Source organism: Hypomesus transpacificus, chromosome 15 (assembly GCF_021917145.1).
Source record: "Hypomesus transpacificus isolate Combined female chromosome 15, fHypTra1, whole genome shotgun sequence".
Lineage (NCBI taxonomy): Eukaryota > Metazoa > Chordata > Actinopteri > Osmeriformes > Osmeridae > Hypomesus > Hypomesus transpacificus.
Window position 1 is genome coordinate 10,140,087 of NC_061074.1, and position 21,218 is coordinate 10,161,304.

The 21,218-nt window shown below is 44.3% G+C and overlaps 2 protein-coding genes across 5 annotated transcripts in view; one reads left to right on the forward strand and one right to left on the reverse strand.

The window, feature by feature from the left end:
- col4a4 (collagen, type IV, alpha 4) overlaps window positions 1–20,237 on the forward strand; it is a 32,511-nt gene extending 12,274 nt beyond the window's left edge. For 3 of the 4 annotated variants that reach the window (XM_047036540.1, XM_047036541.1, XM_047036542.1), the window contains 44 exons: window positions 655–789; window positions 1,207–1,251; window positions 2,273–2,389; window positions 3,203–3,271; window positions 3,372–3,407; window positions 3,515–3,577; window positions 3,670–3,705; window positions 3,796–3,837; window positions 4,251–4,331; window positions 4,421–4,465; window positions 4,584–4,646; window positions 5,039–5,083; window positions 5,256–5,309; window positions 5,410–5,470; window positions 5,799–5,807; window positions 6,083–6,187; window positions 6,421–6,576; window positions 12,390–12,479; window positions 12,796–12,956; window positions 13,053–13,125; window positions 13,209–13,315; window positions 13,421–13,604; window positions 13,729–13,797; window positions 13,893–14,000; window positions 14,101–14,319; window positions 14,488–14,649; window positions 14,759–14,926; window positions 15,136–15,279; window positions 15,365–15,472; window positions 15,585–15,766; window positions 15,874–15,937; window positions 16,047–16,124; window positions 16,214–16,321; window positions 16,452–16,559; window positions 17,051–17,122; window positions 17,462–17,590; window positions 17,683–17,790; window positions 17,904–18,059; window positions 18,193–18,300; window positions 18,403–18,537; window positions 18,615–18,731; window positions 18,857–19,045; window positions 19,146–19,429; window positions 19,525–20,237. In XM_047036540.1, the coding sequence (XP_046892496.1) occupies window positions 655–789; window positions 1,207–1,251; window positions 2,273–2,389; window positions 3,203–3,271; window positions 3,372–3,407; window positions 3,515–3,577; window positions 3,670–3,705; window positions 3,796–3,837; window positions 4,251–4,331; window positions 4,421–4,465; window positions 4,584–4,646; window positions 5,039–5,083; window positions 5,256–5,309; window positions 5,410–5,470; window positions 5,799–5,807; window positions 6,083–6,187; window positions 6,421–6,576; window positions 12,390–12,479; window positions 12,796–12,956; window positions 13,053–13,125; window positions 13,209–13,315; window positions 13,421–13,604; window positions 13,729–13,797; window positions 13,893–14,000; window positions 14,101–14,319; window positions 14,488–14,649; window positions 14,759–14,926; window positions 15,136–15,279; window positions 15,365–15,472; window positions 15,585–15,766; window positions 15,874–15,937; window positions 16,047–16,124; window positions 16,214–16,321; window positions 16,452–16,559; window positions 17,051–17,122; window positions 17,462–17,590; window positions 17,683–17,790; window positions 17,904–18,059; window positions 18,193–18,300; window positions 18,403–18,537; window positions 18,615–18,731; window positions 18,857–19,045; window positions 19,146–19,429; window positions 19,525–19,782 (4,851 nt within the window). In that variant the 3' untranslated portion in view covers window positions 19,783–20,237. The remainder of the gene's footprint in view (window positions 1–654; window positions 790–1,206; window positions 1,252–2,272; window positions 2,390–3,202; window positions 3,272–3,371; window positions 3,408–3,514; window positions 3,578–3,669; window positions 3,706–3,795; window positions 3,838–4,250; window positions 4,332–4,420; window positions 4,466–4,583; window positions 4,647–5,038; window positions 5,084–5,255; window positions 5,310–5,409; window positions 5,471–5,798; window positions 5,808–6,082; window positions 6,188–6,420; window positions 6,577–12,389; window positions 12,480–12,795; window positions 12,957–13,052; window positions 13,126–13,208; window positions 13,316–13,420; window positions 13,605–13,728; window positions 13,798–13,892; window positions 14,001–14,100; window positions 14,320–14,487; window positions 14,650–14,758; window positions 14,927–15,135; window positions 15,280–15,364; window positions 15,473–15,584; window positions 15,767–15,873; window positions 15,938–16,046; window positions 16,125–16,213; window positions 16,322–16,451; window positions 16,560–17,050; window positions 17,123–17,461; window positions 17,591–17,682; window positions 17,791–17,903; window positions 18,060–18,192; window positions 18,301–18,402; window positions 18,538–18,614; window positions 18,732–18,856; window positions 19,046–19,145; window positions 19,430–19,524) is intronic. The other variant, XM_047036543.1, reaches the window with a different exon arrangement.
- Window positions 7,166–9,917, reverse strand: LOC124478310 (zinc finger protein 420-like). The gene has a single exon (XM_047036558.1). The coding sequence runs from the start codon at window positions 9,900–9,902 to the stop codon at window positions 8,610–8,612; it is 1,293 nt and encodes a 430-aa protein (XP_046892514.1). The 5' UTR covers window positions 9,903–9,917; the 3' UTR covers window positions 7,166–8,609.
- Window positions 20,238–21,218: the final 981 nt, after the last annotated feature.

Consider the following 21,218-nt stretch of genomic DNA (forward strand, 5'->3'; position numbering starts at 1 on the left):
GATAAAAGTCAACAAGCACAAAGTAATTCAGTCATAGTTGTCTGTGCGTGTTCATTTGTGCTATAGTGCAGCCTAAACTTTGCATTATTCTCCTGTCACAACCAGCTGTTAGACCTACCATTAGACTAATTCTACCCCTCCTCGCTGCAAGGTGTGCGATTGAAGGTTTGTGTGTTATACCCACTTAGTGCCCCCTATTGTCAAAAATGTGTCAACTTTTCAAACACTGTACTTTACATTTTGTAATTTAGCTGACACATGTATTTAAAAAGTCATAGTATGTTGTTGAGGATTACTAGTAAGTGAAAGCCATTCATCTTCAATAGAGTCAACTTAAAGAAGGATTGACATTTGCAGTCATGGTGCACGATTTTCTGTCCTTTTTATATTGGAAAACATTTTGATAAAAATATCTGTCAAATGGATAAAATATCAAAAGTAGATCATGATTTTATATATACAGTTTTCTCTCATGCACACATTCTAAAATGATTATTCTAGAAGGGTCAAAACTTCCACCATCTGGCATGTTGGCCTAAAGAAGGCCTAAGCCCCTCTGTGTCATTCTGTCTGTGACAGAAAAATATAGGTATTCAAATTTTTTTTTTAAATGACTCATCCATTTAAAATAACTTGTTGTTCTGTGTGGGCTAGGGTCCCCCAGGTGCTCCAGGTAACCAGGGCCCGGAGGGGGGCCTAGGCTCCTACGGCCCTCAGGGGCCACCAGGAGAACTTGGACATCGTGGGGACGAGGGGTTCCATGGGGTGTCCGGTCCGAAAGGAGATGAGGTAACAAGGCCAAGGTTTCACGCTTGACTTTTATGAATAAATGTCCTTTAAACACATTGCTTTTTTTGCACTGCATCTCACAATTGCATCTTGCACCATTTGTATATTTTGTATTTCTATATTGTAAAAACGTATATTTTATATTTTATTGTACATGTTACTTAATTCTAATTCCACTTAGTTACTGCTAGTTATTTACCTTTAGAAATAGTTAGTCCTCATATTTAAAAGTAAGATTCCTATATGTTTAATGTATGCACCTTCCTACCAAAGCAAATTCCTTGTCTGTGCAAACTTTCATGGCGAATAAAACCCATTCTGATTCAGATCACTTTATTACCGACCTTATTATAAACACAACAAGAAAAACGTTTTTATTCCTTAATCCTTACCTGGGATTTCTTGGTGTTGTTTCAGGGTGTCTCTGGGGCTTCAGGACATTCAGGAGTAGATGGTCTTCCTGTGAGTACCGTTTAGACCAGGGGTGTCAAACATACGGCCCGCGGGCCGGAACCGGCCCCCAAGGAGGTTCGATCAGGCCCGCAGGATAATTTGAAAGTGGAAAAAATGCATAAAAGACATGGAATTAATATTTTTAAATCGCTGTAATTCATGGATTATCCGCTAAGGGGCGCACTCTTTCCATCAGAGTAGAAGACAAGCCGCATCACTGAGACAGACTGAAAACAGCAGACGGTATCAATTAATACCTTGGTCTCTACTAGGGATGGGCGAACGATGCCTTGTGAAGCTTTGGTGGTTTCTTCCGGATTGTGCCGGCCCAAAGAGCCGAACTATCGGCGCTTTGAAAATGAACAGCGTCATCTAGCAGCCGTTTAAACTGGCTGAATGAGGGGTAGTGGTTGTCTCCGACGGTAGACTACCCTACGTTATTCAATATTTAATTAAGGCTACATGTGTTCATTTTGATCTGATATTAGTGCTCACACATTAAAATGTTGTGATACATCCGTAGGCCTTTAGAATTATGTCATTTTCTCACAGTAAAAGTTAAAGAATATCGTACGAGATTCACTGGACTGGGGCGCGAACTTGGGATCCCAGATTCGCATTAACAATATGTAACCGTACAACGCTTTAACCAACTACACCACCAAAGAGATCATTACTTGTTAAAGCGGTTGGACGGACTTTATACGATATGGTCTTTATATCAATTAAATTAGATAACACAGAAGAAAGACATGATATTTTGGTTATTTATAGCAGAGTATGGTATAATTTTAATGGTCCGGCCCACTTGACATCTCCCTAGGCCGTATGTGGCCCACGATGCGAAATGAGTTTGACACCCCTGGTTTAGACCATTCCCATTTGCCCAACTGTAATTCATAATATGGTTGTAATTGTAAAAAAAGTATGTCATAATGTGACTAACTGTGAAAATCAGTACTCGGTGTGTTTAAGGTCATGGAATGGAGCCTGGGTTCATCCTGATAGGTCTACTGTTTTTGTGTTGCAGGGCTATCCTGGGCCAGGAGGTATCCCAGGTCTTCCAGGGCTGGACGGGTGTAAAGGGGCTATGGGGGACCCCGGGTTCCCAGGCATCCCTGGCCTTAACGGACCTATTGGAGCTGTGGTGAGTTAAGACCCCCATCTCAATCCATAAAGCTAACATGTATGTCCACAAGGCTAACATGAATGTCCACAAGGCTAACATGAATGTCCACAAGGCTAACATGAATGTCCGCTAGGCTAACATGAATGTCCATAAGGCTAACATGAATGTCCGCTAGGCTAACATGAATGTCCATAAGGCTAACATAAATGTCCGTTGTTTAACATTGGTATCGTGAGGAAGTATGCATCACTGGACTGGATAAATCACTTGGCCGGGAAGTTGAAGAAACTTCTTTCTACATTCCTTGAATGTTTGTGTGTAGGTGCAGTAGCTTCATTTGTCCACTAGGTGGAAGTACATTTACATTTAGTCATTTAGCAGACGCTCTTATCCAGAGCGACCTACAGTAAGTACAGGGACATTCCCCCCGAGGCAAGTAGGGTGAAGTGCCTTGCCCAAGGACACAACGTCATTTGGCTTGGCGGGGAATCGATCCGGCAACCTTCTGATTACTAGTCCGACTCCCTCACCGCTCAGCCATCTGACTCCCATTGAAGTAGAAAACAAAGCATATTTCCTCTTCTGGTTCAGGGGCTACAGGTTTCAGACAGATATACGTAGAAAAGGTTACCATTTATGTGACATAGGAAACATGCTTGAATAAAAAGTACAAAATAATACAATGTACGAATCTAAAATGGCACTAGTAATTAAAAAGCTAACTCATCTATTTAAATTGGTTTGATTTAATTTAGCGATGAATGCTGCATTGGAGTAGGTTTACTGTGCCCCGGTGGTTTAACCTGAGGATTTTGACATTTGTATCTACAGGGTTTTCCAGGAATTAAAGGAACACAAGGAGATTCTGTTGTTCAGTTCATCCAGTACCCTGGCATACCTGTAAGCATTCTCTCCTAAATATTGTAGTTTTACCGTTATTAATTATTTCACTGTCACATGTCCAGGATATACTGTATTAGTAAACTTGCTTCTCTGATAGGGTGACCCTGGGCCTCCAGGAGTCTTTGGCCTGCCTGTGAGTATGAGGACCACTTAACGATACTGTACTGTCGTTGTATTGTGTATGCACAGTTGGTCATTTGCGTATTTCACACAACTATATTTAAACTATCTCACTGGCAGGGTGAACAAGGCCGTCCAGGTTTAAGAGGTTCTATTGGGCCAATTGGTTATGATGGGGAAGATGTGAGTAGTACTATTACTGTCAAGTCAAGAACTATATTGGTTCAGGAGCATGAATTTGAGAGGCATAATACTTCATGTCTTTCTCTATGCAGGGTTTCATTGGTGCACCTGGACTAAGGGGGTCCCCAGTAAGTTCACCAAATACTTTTGTGTTTAGGTTGACGTTTTACATACCAAGATCTGCTCCATCCTTGTGCTTTATCTCTCTGTTCTTCTAGGGAGAGAAAGGAAGATCATTACCAGGACAAAAAGGAGAAGAGGTAAATCCTTGTTTGTGTGGTTAAAGGCCTGTAAAGTCCTGGAATAAAATCTCAGAATAGTAATGGAACTGCCAAACCTTGTTTTAATAAGACAAACATTGAGGAAATTATGTTTCAAGTCATGGAAACACGATGGAAATCCTGGCCCAAAGGCATGGGCACACCGACCACTGCTCTTCATTGGACCGTTTTTACATTTAGTCATTTAGCAGACATTCCCCCGAGGCAAGTAGGGTGAATTGCCTTGCCCAAGGACACAACTTCATTTGGCACGGCCGGAAATCAAACCGGCAACCTTCTGACGAATAGCCCGATTCCCTAACCGCTCAGCCATCTGTACTAAGTCTCTTAGTGTATCGGTTAAGATATCATAGACAAAGACAGTAGTTTGACATCCCCCTCTTCTCTGACAGGGAGCACAAGGAATGAAGGGGCTTCAGGGGCCATTTGAAGTAGTGGACCCTCCAGAAGATTTGTATATCAAAGGAAGCCAGGTGAATATAACAAGACATAAAGACATGCCTATTTGCTTTGTTCCACATTTTTCTTTCATGCTTTCATGTGATGCTTGTGTGTATTTTAGGGGGACCGAGGTGCGAAGGGGGAGTGTGGTCCCAGAGGAATGAATGTAAGTAGGTGCTCAACACGATACACAATGAGCATGTGTCCATGGGTGTATAGATTCACTTGTTGGTGTATCTGTTCAATTGCCGAATATATTCGTAAATTATCCTTTCATTTTCCAGGGACGTGACTCTTTCCTACGAATTAAAGGAGAAATGGGAATTGTTGGATTTCCTGGAGTCAGGGTAAGAGAAGTGAACCTTGGTTTAAATACTTTAATAATTATTTTCAGCTACCTAAGACTAGTTTTGTTTTACTTGTCTGGCACAACCAATGGGATGCCTTTCAGATGGTCATGCATGACCCTCAAGTTGACTCAAGCACATGGTTTGTCTCCATCGTGTGTTTTTTTCCCAGCATTAGCATTGCATGGTTGAACATTTTCTTTTCCTTAAGGGCCGTGTTTTCAGACATCGTTGGGGTGATTGTTATTCCTTTGCCAGAATTACAATTTGTTGTACAATACAAATTGTCAAGATGTTCCCAATTGTACAAGCTTGATATAAAGGCACGTTTGCATGTTTGTACCCAGCACCCATTCTCATCCTCAAATCTTCACAACTATTATAATGTTTAGGGCGCCACTGGATTCCCTGGTCTACCTGGCTTACCTGGAATAAAGGTATTTGTCCTTGCCAAGACCGCTTGAACACCCTTGCATATGCATATATATTCTGAAGATGATTTCTAAATATTGATCTAAATTCAATGTAAATGTTTAGCTTATGGAAACACAGCTATTTGTACCTTATACTTTATATACTTTATACTTTAATAACTGTGATTTTATCCAGGGGCTTTTCGGGAGCCCTGGACTACCTGGTCTGATTGGAAACGAAGGACCGAAGGTAAAAAAACAACTATACCCTGGTGTCTCCATCATCACTATTAGTCCCCAACTTTTAATGCCCAGGTTATTAAGAGGACTTGTTTTGGGGTTCTATCCAGGGCTTTGCAGGGGATCCAGGCCTCAAAGGAAACACAGCGTACCAGTACATCAATGATACAGGTCGGGGGCCCCCTTTCTGTGGGACTCACTCTCTTTGGTGTTAACAACCATCTTCTCTTCTTTGTAGCTAGAACATAATCAAGCATGGAACCTCATGCACTCGTGTGAGACATGTCCATGTAGATGTATGTCTGTTCCCTACCTCTGTTTACCCCACTATCAGCTTTCCTCCATTGTCACGTCAGGTTGTTTATGTTCATGTTGTTTGTGTTGCATGCTGGCATGATGTGGCTGTTTGTCTCTTTATATGATGTCGTTGTTGTTTGTCCCTGGCATCACCATCATGTGTGTCATGTGTCATGATGTGTCTTCCCTGGGCATCATACAGGCTGTAGAGGTGAGCTCATCATTTTGCCTGACATCAACCTAAGACACACCTGTACAATACTAATCAATAACATGTACCAGCGGACGAATAACTGTTGATTGTGTACTGTGTCCCTGCTGATCTGTACCCATCTAACAGATGATCAGTAGCCATCCAAAACATTATTCTTGTGTATAGCTGTGCCACATAAACAAAGCCCCCTTTCGTACCATTTCACATTCACATCTTAACATTATCAGTGAGCTGCCTCAAAATTCTAACAGTCGTAACCATCGCTCTCACAGGAGCTATGGGAGAGTCGGGGTTACCGGGACAACCTGGTCTCCCAGGAGACGTGGGGGAGATGGGGATGCATGGTCCCCCGGGACGTATAGGAACATCGATCCCAGGTGAGTGTATCAGGCACACCTGCAGCATGTACAGCAGCATGTACAGGGATACGAAGTATGAAACGTAATTTTAAAAGATGCACATTCTATACAATAAAATAAGATACGATAATCAAAATTAAATAAACCAAACTAAACAAAAACTAACTTAAACAACAGTGCAATGAAATGGGACAAAACAGCATTCAAACAGCGGTTTGTGTTTAACCAGTGTTTGTTGCTACTCTGCTAAGGTCCCGATGGGGAGCTTGGTAGACGTGGAGTCCCTGGGGAAACAGGGTCTCAGGGAGAACCAGGGAGGTTTTATTCTGAAGGGCCTTCAGCGGGGGAGCCTGGTAAACAGGGCCTTCTAGGAGCTAAAGGACAAAAAGGACGGAGGGGCTTGCCAGGTTTGACTCCGTTTTTTTCCCCTCCTTTTTTCACAGTGGCTCTCACAGTTTCACATACACATTCCGTAAAATATACTTACATGACTTCAGTGTGAAATGGTGAACCTGAATATGTTACATTTACATTTAGTCATTTAGCAGACGCTCTTATCCAGAGCGACTTACAGTAAGTACAGGGACGTTCCCCCCGAGGCAAGTAGGGTGAAGTGCCTTGCCCAACGACACAACGTCATTTTGGCACAGCCGGAAATCAAACCAGCGACCATCGGATTACTAGCCCGATTCCCTAACCGCTCAGCCACCTGACTCCCCATATTACACTGGTAAATTATTTAGCTGCACTCCTGGATGGGATGGGGCTGTGGAGACAGGTACAGTTAACATTTTGAGTAATACAGTTATAAATATAGGGCCGGCCCAAGGCATAAGCGAACTAAGCAGCTCCTTAGGGCCCCTGTGGCTACCAGTGGGCCCCCAAGAGCAAATGAAATTACAGTTTAATTTATTATGTAAAAATATATATTGGGTTAGGGTTAGCCCTAACCCTAACCCTAACCCTAACCCTAACCCTAACCCTAACCCTAAAATTTATCGGCAACGATAAGCGACGCAGAGGGGCCCCCAAATCAATTTTGCTTAAGGCCCCTGAATACCTATATGTATATATATATATATTTTGACTAAAACACACCAGCGATATGGTACTCGGGAAGGGGTGGGGGGTAGGGATGGGTGATTGCATCAGGGGGCCTTGCCCCAGGCCCATGCTGTTGAACCTGTATACACCCACTTAAATGAATCCTGAAGTTAAAACACTAGCATTTACATAATTCATTTTATGTGCTTATATGAATGTGCGTTTCAGTGTCCTTTTACAAATAGAAATGGGTACACCAGGCATGGCATAAAACTACTGTATGGAACTTAAACCCAAATATCGCAAGCAATCTACGCAAACTTTGCAATCAATCTTCTGCGTCCTCATAATCAGTGTTGTATAGATGGAGACCATCGTTTTCTACCTTCATCTTTCCGTTTTTAAATGACACAACTTCCGACGTCTACAGAGACTTAAAGGTTTGTTAGAATTGTGAAATGTTTATTGTAGAGATTTGTTACCACCAGCTTACTACAAATATTGAACAAAGTTTTCTTCCGATCCCATAAAAGTAGGCTACTGTTGAAAGCTACATGTTAGCTCTTCTTCCGTAGCAAAGCACTGCAGACAAATTCCATTTGATGTGACAAACCTGCCGTAGCCTACTCCATCTAAACCCGGCCAAGTGCGGCAGATTATGGCCGGTGCAGATTGCATTCTTTTGAAACTAAAGAAAAAAAATGGACAAAAAAAATAAGAAAAACTCATCTATCGTGATAGTTACCGCCTAGTTACCGTCCGTGCTACAAAATTATACAGTTTTGTAAATGTTAGGACATATGCCTACTGCCCAGCCCTATGTTTAACACATCTCTGTTCCAGTCTTCATCTTCCAGTGAGGTAGGCAAGAAGTGTGTAAACTGCATTGTTATCAGGCTATAATCTGAAAAATAGGACAATAAACCCTTTTGTTTCAGAACCATCTAGTCTCTTGACCCTTTACTTGTAAATGTAAATACAGAGAAGTGTGTCCGTATTCTTCAACAATGGATAAAGATCAGTGTGCATTGGACGAGTAATCATCAATTCAAATACAATTTATTTGTATAGCCATTTTTACAAGCAATGTCACAGAGGGCTTCACATACGCCCATAGAACTGCCCCTCAACCAACCAAAACCCTCAAGGAAGACAAAGCAAATTTGAGAAAAAATAGAAGAAACCTTGGGAGGAGCAGTTCAGTGCTCCCCTCCTCCAAAGACAGTTGGTGAAAGACAGGTGCAGAACGCAGGCTGTTACGTCCCTCGCCCTGTTTGCATGTGTCTAACAGCAGAGGATATTAGATGTTTTAGTTGAAGGCCGGTAGTTCTTCCAGCTGTGGGTCGTCCAGAAGTTCTTTCAGGTGGTGACTGCTGGGACAGCTTGGCCCCAGACATCACTGCTTTGGGGTTTTTCTACTGTGGACACAAAGGTGACTCTTTAGATGGACCTTTGATTTACCTGAATAGTCACAGAGGTCACAGCTGTAGGGCTTCTCTCCAGTGTGGCTCCTGAGGTGAACTGTGAAATGGCCAGCCTGGCCAAAGGTTTTACCACAGAGGTCACAGCTGTAGGGCTTCTCTGCAGTGTGGATTCTGCTGTGATTTCTCAAACTGCTAGCATGGCTAAAGGTTTTACCACAGAGGTCACAGCTGTAGGGCTTCTCTCCAGTGTGTATTCTGCTGTGGGTTCTCAAATTGGAAGCCTGGCTAAAGGTTTTACCACAGAGGTCACAGCTGTAGGGCTTCTCTCCAGTGTGGATTCTGCTGTGATCTGTGACACTGCTAGCACAGCTAAAGGTTTTATCACAGAGGTCACAGCTGTAGGGCTTATTTCCAGTGTGGATCATGTGGTGAACTCTGAAACGGTCAGCCCGGCTAAAGGTTCTACCACAGAGGTCACAGCTGTAGGGCTTCTCTCCAGTGTGGATCCTGCGGTGAACTGTGACACTGCTAGCATGGCTAAAGGTTTTACCACAGAGGTCACAGCTGTAGGGCTTTTTTCCAGTGTGGATCCTGTGGTGAACTCTGAAATGGTCAGCCCGGCTAAAGGTTTTACCACAGAGGTCACAGCTGTAGGGCTTTTCTCCAGTGTGGATCCTGCGGTGAACCGTGACACTGCTAGCATGGCTAAAGGTTTTACCACAGAGGTCACAGCTGTAGGGCTTCTCTCCAGTATGGATTCTGCTGTGAACGGTCAAAGCTGTCAGGCTAAAGGTTTTACCACAGAGGTCACAGCTGTAGGGCTTCTCTCCAGTGTGGATCCTGCTATGAGATCTGAAATGGCTACCACATCTAAAGGTTTTACCACAGAGGTCACAGCTGTAGGGCTTCTCTCCAGTGTGGATCCTGCGGTGAACTGTCAATTCCCCAAGCCGGATAAAAGTTTTATCACAGAGGTCACAGCTGTAGGGCTTCTCTCCAGTGTGGATCCTGCGGTGAACTGTCAAACTGCTATCCCTGCTAAAGGTTTTACCACAGAGGTTACAGCTGTAGGGCTTCTCTCCAGTGTGGATTCTGCGGTGAGCTGTGAAATTGTTAGCTCTGCTAAAGGTTTTATCACAGAGGTCACAGCTGTAGGGCTTCTCTCCAGTGTGGATCCTGCTATGAGCTCTGAAACTGCTAGCCTGGCTAAAGGTTTTACCACAGTGGTCACAGCTGTAGGGCTTTTTACCAGTGTGGATTCTCATGTGCTTCTTGAGGTTACTGGATGAGGAAAGGCTCTTTCCACATGTATCACAGTGATGTGTCTCCATAACTCAGCTCTCTCTTTGTTCTCTGTCTGGTCTCTCTGGATCCTGTATCTCGTCTCTGGAAGCTTGTTTCTCTCTGGTCGATCCTCTGTTCGGTTACTCCTGTTTCTGGTTGAGTCTCTCTATGGTTGAGTCTCTCTCTGTAGTCTCTCTGGTTGAGTCTCTGTGGTCTCTCTGGTTGAGTCTCTGTAGTCTCTCTGGTTGAGTCTCTCTGGAGCCTTAAGGTGTCTTCTCTGTCTAGTCTCGCCCATGATCCAAGTATGTTTGGCCAGTGGGGGATCTGGAAGAAACTGTTCCAAGTTAATGAGAACTCAGCTTTCACATATAAAATAACTCCTTTGTCTGTCATAAAGTCCACTTTGCATGTTGGTCATTTGGTGAGAGGTGTATGTTTCCCAGGTTTATTTTTCTCGAGAAACACACAACACTGCGATAAAAAGTTATCTCTGGCATACAACTCCTCATAGTAATTTGGTTTTCTTCAAAATAATAATAACTTATACGATTAATTACTACACAATAAGCGTTAGGCTACATGTAAACTACCAATAAAATGACTTTGGATTGGAATTGCAAAGTTTGAAACCCAATAATATTAATATACTCTATTGGGTCTCATACTCTGTGTCTCGTTTTCTATTTAAAAAGGGATAGTTACAACATAGAAAACAAATGATGGTATGTTTAAAAGCACTCAATTTGTATATTGGCTCCACTGCTGCATTACAGAACATAGAACTTTATGCTGCCCACGAGGCCGATCAAACAAAAAGTTCACAAAACTGGAGTACGTACCTTGAGCCTCACAAGACTGTTTGCATCTAAATAAATAAAAATTAGGCTACCTACACTTTTCACAACGTACTAATATATCACCATTAATAAAGACAAACACTGAATCTGGCTAATAACACAATGGATGTAGAGCTAGCTAGCTAGCACCGAAATGAGTTTAAAACCAAGAACAATGTCGCAAATCGTGTTTATAACGTCACAAGCAACCATATAATGCCAGCACTTACCTTCATAGCTGTTTGAACTACAACAGAGCTTTAATCTTTAAATACATTAGGTCTCACAATAAATGTTAAAAACGTAGGGGAAACTTCGCTACTACGCATGACTAACTACATTCATTTGAAGCTCACGTAACCGTGGATACAAACCAATGACTGTAAAGTCATTGATGAACACTTGAGATGCAGTTGCACACTTGAAACACTAGATGACACCAAAACGGTAAAAAGGTTACAATGATAGGCATGCATGCGTCATCATATTTTCATTAATTTTCGTATTCATCGTACACTTAAACTGTTTAGACCATATTGAAGAAAATGGCTTTTCTAATTGTATAAATGTATGCGTGATTATGTAAGGAAAATCATCCTTTATCAAGAAGATTTTAAACTGCAATTTTTACAATAATGTTCTCCGTCGTACAACTTCATTTTCAACCACTTTTATTACAAAATAGAGGAAAACGTACATCGGGCCTTATGACATAATTATGTGCGCAATGTAGAACAGCAGACAGATTCGAAATATATCCTTTTGTTTAAAAGTTATGACCATTCTAGTAATAAGTGGAAAAACCTTTTTTTGAGGGGAATACGTAGGGAAACTTCCCTTTACGTATGACAAACTACATTGATGTAGTTCTAGAGTAGCCTGGCTGCCAGCCCAACTTAGCCCCGCCAACTAAAAAAATGGTCGGGAAGTTGGGTCTGGGGAAGCTCAGTTGGGGAAAAACTATGTCCGAACAGGAGCTGTTCGGACCAATGACATTGTCAGGGCGGGCTTTATACAATGATGGACAGATGATCAACAGTAACGTAATCAACCACGTCACCAAAGAGGCTTGGGTTGAATTCGTTTTCAACAAACAACATATTAAGTTGCTCTGATTGGTTGTAGGTCTATCCAATTGAGCGAAGAGGCATTTGTTATACGAGTTAGGTTGAAACACGCCCCATACTCACAGCCCAACGGAGAGTTATCAGACTCAGATTCTGACTAGAATTATGAGTATGACAACTTCAGGCTAGCTCCAGAGCTCACGTAACCGTGGATACAAACCAATGACTGTAAAAAGTCAATGATACAAACACTAGGTGCTCATTTGAAACACCATGTGGCACCAGAACGGTAAAAAAGCTACAATGATAGGATTCTTCTCACCAGATCACTGTTGATACAGCTGACAATATAAATAGGAATCCGTTTACATTTCATACTGGTTGAAGCTGTTTTCTTGCGGGTCAAGATGGTAGCCTTGGTAACCACATTTGAGAAAAGTTGACCAAAATGTGTTCCTTACTGGTTATGTATTTTATGTGGTGGATGGGCTTGTGAGAGATCAGTCTGATTGGTCATTCAGTTGGTGTTTAGGAACCCATAGCCTGTGCTCTGGGATTTCTGCAGGTGTGTACTGCACAGCAGGAGAGCCAGGGGAACCAGGACAAGATGGGGACCAAGGTCCACCTGGTGGTAGAGGGTTCCCGGGTTACAAAGGTGACTTTCTGTTATTTATTAATGTGTATGTTGATTGATTCACTTAATCTTTCATGCACCTTGTTTAGTACAGGTCATTGATCATGTCAATATAGTACAAAGTTAGCTTTTGGCTTCCTTATCTTCCCCATAACACCATGAGTTTCAAATAAAATTGGGAAAAATTAACATAAACATCTTTTCCCTTACATTTCAGTTGATATGTCTCCAGTCAGTGATCTATTTACATTTGACACACTCACATCATTGCTACCGCTCACATCTGTTGCATTGTGTGGGGGAAAACACTGAGGTGTGTGTGTCCTGGTGTCTGTAGGTAGTGCTGGTGACTGTGACTGTGGGGCTTCTATACCTCTGGTGGGGGAGCCTGGTTCTATTGGGCCCCCGGGGTTTCCTGGGTTACCTGGCATCTCAGGGCCGACTGGACTGAGAGGCGACAGCGGTTTGTCAGGAGAACCCGGAGAACGTGGACCAGCCGTGAGTGGCGGTATCGCTCCTCATGTGCCTTAGATCACCCAATCTTTTCTCGTTCATGAACAAAAACGTTTATTGGACCGTGTGTTTTTCTGTCAGGGACTGCCTGGGTTTCCAGGAGCGCGAGGGTTCAAAGGTCCGAAAGGGGACCTCTACATAATGAATATCAAAGGTAAGGGCACATGTGAAAGAATCTTGTTTTGGACAGATTTTTGTGACTTTGAATGGCAATATGTTGGTCTATATTGTCTCTAGGAAAGAAGGGAGCAATTGGCTCCCGAGGGCCTCCTGGTCAACAGGGAGCCACAGGAAGGAGGGGACAAGATGGTTTCCCAGGTGCACCTGGCGACGAAGGCCTAAAGGTATGTCTCCCAGGTCTGTTAGCTGGGTTCAGTGTGCCAGTCTACAAATGTACATGGACCAAAAATGAAATGTTTTTCTGTTGGTTCTCCGTCTGACTGAAACAGGGGGATAGCTATTCAGGGTTTCCTGGTGAAAGAGGTTATCCAGGATTCGATGGTCCTAAAGGATTCCCCGGACCCGCTGGTTCCCCAGGTTTGGATGTCATAGGTGCTGTGGGACTCAGGGGGCCTCCGGGGGATGCGGGACCCCCAGGATTCAGGGGGCCTGTTGGCCCCAAAGGAGTCCAAGGTCAGGAGCCTGCTCAATGCTTCACTTTGTAATAAATGTGTGATATTATTGTGATTATCTCATCTGTACTAATGACTGTCCTCCATTTTGTCTTTTCCTTCCCCGGCCCCCTTGTTGACTGAAGGAGATACTCGGCCCTGTGTGCCCAGTAACCCCGGAGCGCCTGGAGAGAAGGGAGCTGCTGGACAACAAGGTAACGTTGCCTAACCACTGTCTTCTCACTGGGGTTGGGGTCAGTTTGATTTAAATCCAGTGGCCGTGTCTAAAGAAAATGTATGTGCTCTCCAGGACTTGCTGGTGGGACAGGTCCCCCTGGGTACAGAGGACTTACTGGACCTGACGGCGCAAAGGGACAGAAAGGAGACTTAGGGCAGGCAGGACCTACCGGAATCAAAGGTATATTTTGTATATACTTATAAATAAAACAAATAAAACATATACTTAATATGTGATGGAATATGGTTAAATAATGCATTATGCTCTCACCCCCATGCAGGCTCTGTGGGGTGTGAAGGAGACGTAGGAGATCCAGGCAAAGAAGGCCTGAGCTATGATGGTTCTCCTGGGTCCCCTGGCCTAAGGGGCCCTACGGGGCTCAAGGGCCCAGTTGGAGACTCAGTCCCCGGAGCTCCAGGGCCAATAGGATTCACTGGACCACTGGGCCTATCAGGACCTAAGGGAGTGCCAGGACCACCTGGTCCAACTGGATTAACAGGTACCAGAAACAGACAATATGCAAATCCCTATTCCTGGTATCTCAACTTTAGTTTTATAGGTGCCGATGCTGGTTACTATATTATACCGTAAGGATTGTGTCAGTTGTTAATCATTGACGAAATAGTATTATATGACTTGCATAGTTTGAAGGACTGCCATTGCACAGGTGAAGCAGGTTTGCCAGGTTACCCAGGGGTTAAAGGGGAGCGTGGAGAGATTGGTTCTACAGGCAGACCTGGATCTCCTGGACTCCCCCCCGTGGAGTGTGAAAGCGGGGCCAAAGGCATCGCAGGGCCCCCTGGACCAGCAGGGGACATCGGCCCTCCAGGTAAATACCGCCTACATGTATGTGTTCATTACAAGCACCTGTGATGAAGTAAAACTAAGATTTGGTCTGTTGGCAAGCAGTCAGGTCATTTTGTGTATGGGTGTCTCAGGTTGCACTGGTGTGAGAGGTGATGTCGGACCAGAAGGTTTGCCGGGCACTGGCCCTAAAGGGATGGTTGGGAAAAATGGATCTCCGGGCTTTCCTGGGTATGCCGGGGCACAGGGTCCCACCGGCCCAATAGGGGACTCGGGTGTACCAGGAGCTGATGGGCAGAAAGGTTAGAAAAACTGTGCTGTACCAAGTGAAGAGAGCTTGCTTTCCCAACAACGTCATACAACTGCAGAAAGTTATGAATAATACACAGTAAATCACAATTTCCTCATGTGGCAGACACTTTTATCCAAAGCGACATACCAATCGTGCATTTAGAACGTGACAGGAGAATAGGCCTGGGTTGATTGCCCCAATGTGACTTCTAACGTGAAGGTCAGAGAGGTGCACCTGGAAGAGAAGGATCCTCAGGGGAACCAGGGAGGAACGGGGCCCTAGGACCTCCAGGGAGAAAAGGGGAGAGGGGCTTCGATGGCCAACCAGGCTTCCCTGGAGAAGAAGGAGTCAAAGGAGGAAAAGGTATGTTTATCTTATCTTAGTATTTTAGTTAGCATCAGGGCAAATGGAATAGAATGGATTCTGATGTGAGGAGCTTATCTTCCAGGTAGCAGAGGGGCCTTTGGGGACCTTGGAAACACTAATGTTATCCCCATCAAAGGATCACCAGGTCTTCCTGGGGCACCTGGTCTTGATGGTTTCACTGGGCAACGAGGTGAGAGAAAGACCCAAATCTGTTTACCCTGATTAATTATCAGTTTAATTAGTATGTACTGTATGTGTTTAGCATGGTCTGAGGTAGCTAAACATTGTCATTCCCCTCTCAGGGAGTAAGGGTGTTATGGGAAGACAGGGTGAGCCAGGATATGCCGGGGTTGGTGGACCCTCAGGTGTGGAGGCTGGACCTCGCGGGCCATCTGGCTCTTGTGGGCAGCAAGGTGACACTGGCCTACCAGGTTTTACGGGCCAGAGGGGCATCACAGGCTTCCCTGGAGAACCCGGAGACCAGGTAGATGCTCACAGTTAACTGTGGTTAACACATTCCTTTCCTGTTTGAGTTCGTTTAGCTGGAGGGTTCGCCTTGTGCAACTTGTGCAACTATGTTTCTGCCCAAAGGGTGACCCTGGGTTAACAGGTCCATCTGGCACGCCTGGCTTCCCAGGATACACTGGCATCAAAGGTATGAGCATTCTTACAACACTGGGAATACTGTTTATGTACCAACAATGAATCATCAGCCAAGATTTGGGTGCTTAGCTGAGGGTCACACAGAGTACACTCCTTTACAGGTGACAGAGGGGACTCCATTGGTGCTCCACCTGGTGCACCTGGTGACAGGGGACCCCGTGGGGAAGACGGGATACCTGGTAATGTAGAAGTAGGAGAAGCACATGACAAATAGACAGCAACAAGGAAGTTTTATCTCTATGGGATCTATAACTGTCCCCTCTCATAGCTCCATCTGGTGAGAAAGGTGATCAAGGAGAACCAGGATTCTCAGGCGCACCAGGGCCTAAAGGGTTGCCTGGCCCTCCAGGATCCATTGGGCCACCTGGTCCTCCAGGTAAGAACATGCATCGGGCCACCTGGTCTTCCAGGTAAGAACATGCATTGGAAAGCCTGGTAGACAGACAGACAGACACACGGTGGCCCGTGGAGCAGCAATAGTGTCCTCATTCCTTTCTCACTGGCAGGTGTCTTCGGACCACCAGGACTTGGTGGGAGTCCGGGAGTCGAGGGCCCCCAAGGAAATCCGGGAGTGCCCGGTCCCAAGGGAGAGCAGGGGCCCCAGGGACTCAAAGGTTTGTTTGAGTAGAGTTGAGCTGAGGTTTAATATCACATCATTTATATTCACATAATCATTTTTTTTCTTCATATTTAAAAAACATTTTACATACAAAAGTTCAAAGTTTACTCATTTAAAACTACAATCAAATTAACTGATACAATAGTACACAAAAACTTTTTTTATTAATTGTTGGTATTTACTTTTTATTACAAGCCCAAACTGAAACATATGCCATACTGTCAAATCAGAAAATGCATAAAGCAAAATCAACTCAGGTAAAAGCATCAAAGCAATGGATGCCAACAGACTGAATAATCTCAGATAGAAAAATGGGTCTGTCAAGCCAACTGATAAAGAGTCTCAAAGAGTCTCATTCACAAATCTCTGCAAATGAAGCTGTACAGTCAACAGGAAGTTGCACTTCTACCGTAAAACTCAACCGTAAATACCCATTCAATGAGCTTGACATTGTCCTGACTGGACCGTTGTTGTGTTTGCCACCAGGTCCTCCAGGGCCACTGGGCCTGCATGGGCTGGATGGGCTGAAGGGTGTGAAGGGAGATGTTGGAACAAGAGGTAAGGAGGAGCACAGAAATCTGTACTTTCTACTTCTTACATTTTCAAGCCAGGCACATTACTTTTTTTGTCTTGTCTGTGTGACAAATCATTTTTGGGGGGGGCAAAAACATTTTTTTTTTAAAGTTTACTGAAAGAAAATTTGGGAAACGTTTCTAAAAATATTTTTGAGAAAGTTTCCCAAAAATAATTTTTTGAAACTATTTTTGACGTCTATTGAGTGAAGGATGTGTGTGTACTTCTGCCATCTCTGAGTAGGAGTCAGCATTTGTGTGTTCTGAAGAAGACATAATTGTATTAAAACTTACTGACTGATTGAATTACACACACACGTTTCAGGACCTGGTGTGCCAGGACCTCCAGGGTACGTGGGGCCAAAAGGAGACAAGGGATCCAGAGGCTGTCAAGGCCCCCAAGGGCCAATCCAGTCTGGGCCACTGGGTCCAAAGGGCCAATCAGGATTCACAGGTACAGATATCAAACATATTGGCAACCTAGAGGTGTGTGTCGGTAAAGTGGACTTCTGTGACATGGTGTGACAACCGAATCTCCCCTTGCAGGAAGTCCAGGACCTATGGGTGCCACAGGCCAGCCAGGTGTTGACTGTACCAACCCCATTCCAGGGTACTGTGGAGAGACAGGCTTCCCTGGGCGAGATGGAAACTCTGGTCAGAACTCCCCCCCACCCCACCCCACCCACCCAGCCACCCCACCCACCCCCGATAAACAAACATCCCATACCGTTTTCTTGTCATGCAATGTTATTGTTATTTTAATTCAGGCCCACCTGGTGACATTGGGCTTCCTGGTCTTGCTCTGCCAATGACTGGAGACGAGGGGGATAATGGTGCCCCTGGGTTTCCTGGACTAAAGGGGGAGAAGGGGTCTCTAGGAGTCTATGGGCTACCTGGCATTGCAGGATTACCTGGCTTCAAAGGTAACCCTTACTCTGAAGCCAACTGGTATTATGTTTGTAATTACTCATCTATTAGTTTAACCATTGCTGTCAAATATATTGATGTTGACATATACTGTATCATGTCTAAACATGTGTGTGGCATTTGCATTAGGTGAGCTTGGTAGTCCTGGGTTAATGGGGATTCCAGGGAGAGGAGGACCCTCTGGAACTTGTGGCCCACCTGGATGTAAGGGGGCCCAGGGCCAGAAGGGAGACCCAGGTGAGCCAATGGTGGTTATTTTGAACAATGGACACAACTGTGAACTAACGAAACACTACTACCCCCCTCCACTCTGTCTGACTGATAATTCTCTATCCACAGGACCAAAAGGAGAAGTAGGGGCAGTGATCATTTTGGATAGCCTTGCCCCTCCCGGGCCCCCAGGAGCCCCAGGTTTACCAGGCCAAACAGGCTTTCCTGGAGCCCCAGGAGTAAATGGTAGAGACGGACCTAAAGGTAAGGTCTAAAAAAACAGAATCAACATAATCTCTATTAAAAGACTGCATGCACCGATTTGCATAATACTCTTGCAGGGAGGAATGGACCTTTGGGGTCCCCGGGTTTTCCTGGGCCGGATGGTCCACCAGGTCCAGGTGGAACCCCTGGAGACAGAGGAGGTCAGGGAGATAGGGGGGTCTTGGGTCTACAGGGTGAGTCACAGGAGCCTCTGCATTTCACAAATGATCACAGCATCATATAACCATGCTTTTGTTCCTGACACATGCATTGTGACTGGCCTCGAGTCTTAAGTCTCTCAGTCAATGTTTCATCACAGGGGAACAAGGCCCCACTGGAGACCCTGGAAGCCCAGGACCAAGCACTGTCTTCAACGCTGGCTTCCTTTTAGTGATGCACAGCCAATCAGAGAGTCTCCCTTCGTGTCCTGCTGACATGGCAGAGCTGTGGACGGGTTACAGCCTCCTCTACCTGGAGGGCCAGGAAAAAGCTCACACACAGGACCTTGGTATGTGGCCCTACAGCACTACTCACTCACTCTTCAGTGTATCTAACCAGTAACCATACGAGGTGGAGTCATCAGGTGTTTCCTGTGTACCCCTCACCAGGCCAGGCAGGCTCTTGCATGCGCCTCTTCAGCACCATGCCCTTCTCCTACTGCAACATGGGCACCTGTGACTATGCCAGCCGCAACGACAAGTCCTACTGGCTTTCCACTACGGCAGCTGTGCCCATGATGCCTGTGGCTGGCGAAGCGATAAAGGAGCACATCAGCCGCTGTGTGGTGTGTGAAGTGACCTCCCCGGCCGTAGCTATACACAGTCAGGACACCAGCACGCCTCAGTGCCCCCCTAAATGGAGGAGTTTGTGGATGGGGTACTCTTTCCTTATGGTAAGTACAATGTATTTTTGGCCTTAACATGTCTACCTGACGCCTTATGTGTGTGGAAGTGCCTGTTTATAACGCATATGCAATGAACCCTGCAGCACACAGGTGCTGGTGATGAGGGGGGCGGGCAGTCTCTGACATCATCAGGAAGCTGCCTTCGAGACTTTCGTGCCCAGCCTTTTGTGGAATGCCAGGGACCGCGTGGCACGTGCCACTACTTTGCCAACGTCTACAGTTTCTGGCTGACGCGTGTTGACAGGAGCAGACAGTTCAGCTCCTCCTCACAGGCCATGCTCAAGGATGAGAGTCAGCAGCGCCTGAATGTGGGGCGTTGCAACGTCTGCATGAAGGAGTAGTCCAGTCCTTCTTGGTCGGGTGCCTTTAAGGTCTGGCTCCAGCAAACATCCTAACAAGAACTGCACTGAAAATGCACTGCGATTGGTACAAGAGGCAATTTCACACCCTACTGGTCACAGAGGCTGTGACCGTGCTTGCTGGTTACCTGCAAGTCTGTGAACATTTACTATTATATTTGTTTTATCCAAAGCTCATTCAGCAAACATACTTGATTATTATCCTTTATATTATCCTGTGCTGATTCATTTACAAGGATACAGTAGTATTAGATTTAGCAACTGCAGTATTTTGTTTTGTAAATTGGCTACAAGCTAATAATCATGTATTATGTACCCAGGATTGAATATTTATGTCAGATTAGCAAAATGGAAAGGTTTTAAAACAAGTGGCCAATCATAATATGTCAAAAGTTGATTAGATTACAAACTTTAGCAGATTTAAAAATACACAAAAATGACAAAGATAACAAACAATATTACACAGTGCGGGGAGAGGCAGAATACCCATACATAATGCAAAATAAATCACAATAGTACAGAGTACACAAAATTTATGGACAGAAAGAAATTATATGACTACATGAAAGTGATGACAAACTAACAGCAACAACATATATATAATTACAAAATTACTCTGTGTGTTATGTGCAAGAGTGTTTGTTTGTGTGTGTGCGCAAGTGTGTGCTTGTATTTGTGAGAGAAATACTGGTTGATACGCCTGTATGGACTCCTGAACTAGAGTAATGAAACATATCACTGAGTGAAACAAAACATGGATGCATGAACAATACATGGGGGAAATAATTTACATAACAGCAGTCAATTTTTTTTTCAAGAATCTTTTGTAACATTTTATATAGTTTTATTCCAGGTTGGAAATGCCATTCCAAAATGTGGTACTCATAGATCTTATCGAAAATGTATTCAACTGTCTGTTGCCAAGGATGGTGCACATAACCACCTTTTGGTAGTAGGAAACACTTCACCAAGCAGTATATATCAGTACAGTTTAGTACGTAAAGGCTTTCAGTGCCTCATTGAAGAACTTGAAGTCAACTGAAGGGAAGACTTGAAGAATCCCAAAAAGTATAACTGTTTAAAACAGAAGTGAACTGGTGCTATGTAGTTTATGACATCATTTATTACATGCAGTATGTACAACGTCTCATGTGGAATTGGTTTTGATCCTGAAAGTAAACAGTAGTACATGTGGCTGAAATGATGAAATGTTCAGTCTCTCTTGGTTTGATACCTCAGCAGCACAATTCAAAGACAGCTAAACTAAGAGTTCTCTGCTCTCATGTTAATTACACTGCTGTGTTGCTGAATCAGATCAGTTATACATTGTAATAGTGAATCATCAAATTATTTGATAATATTGCATCTGCAGATGTTATATACAGCAGATTCTCAACTAACTATCGAAACGTATTAAT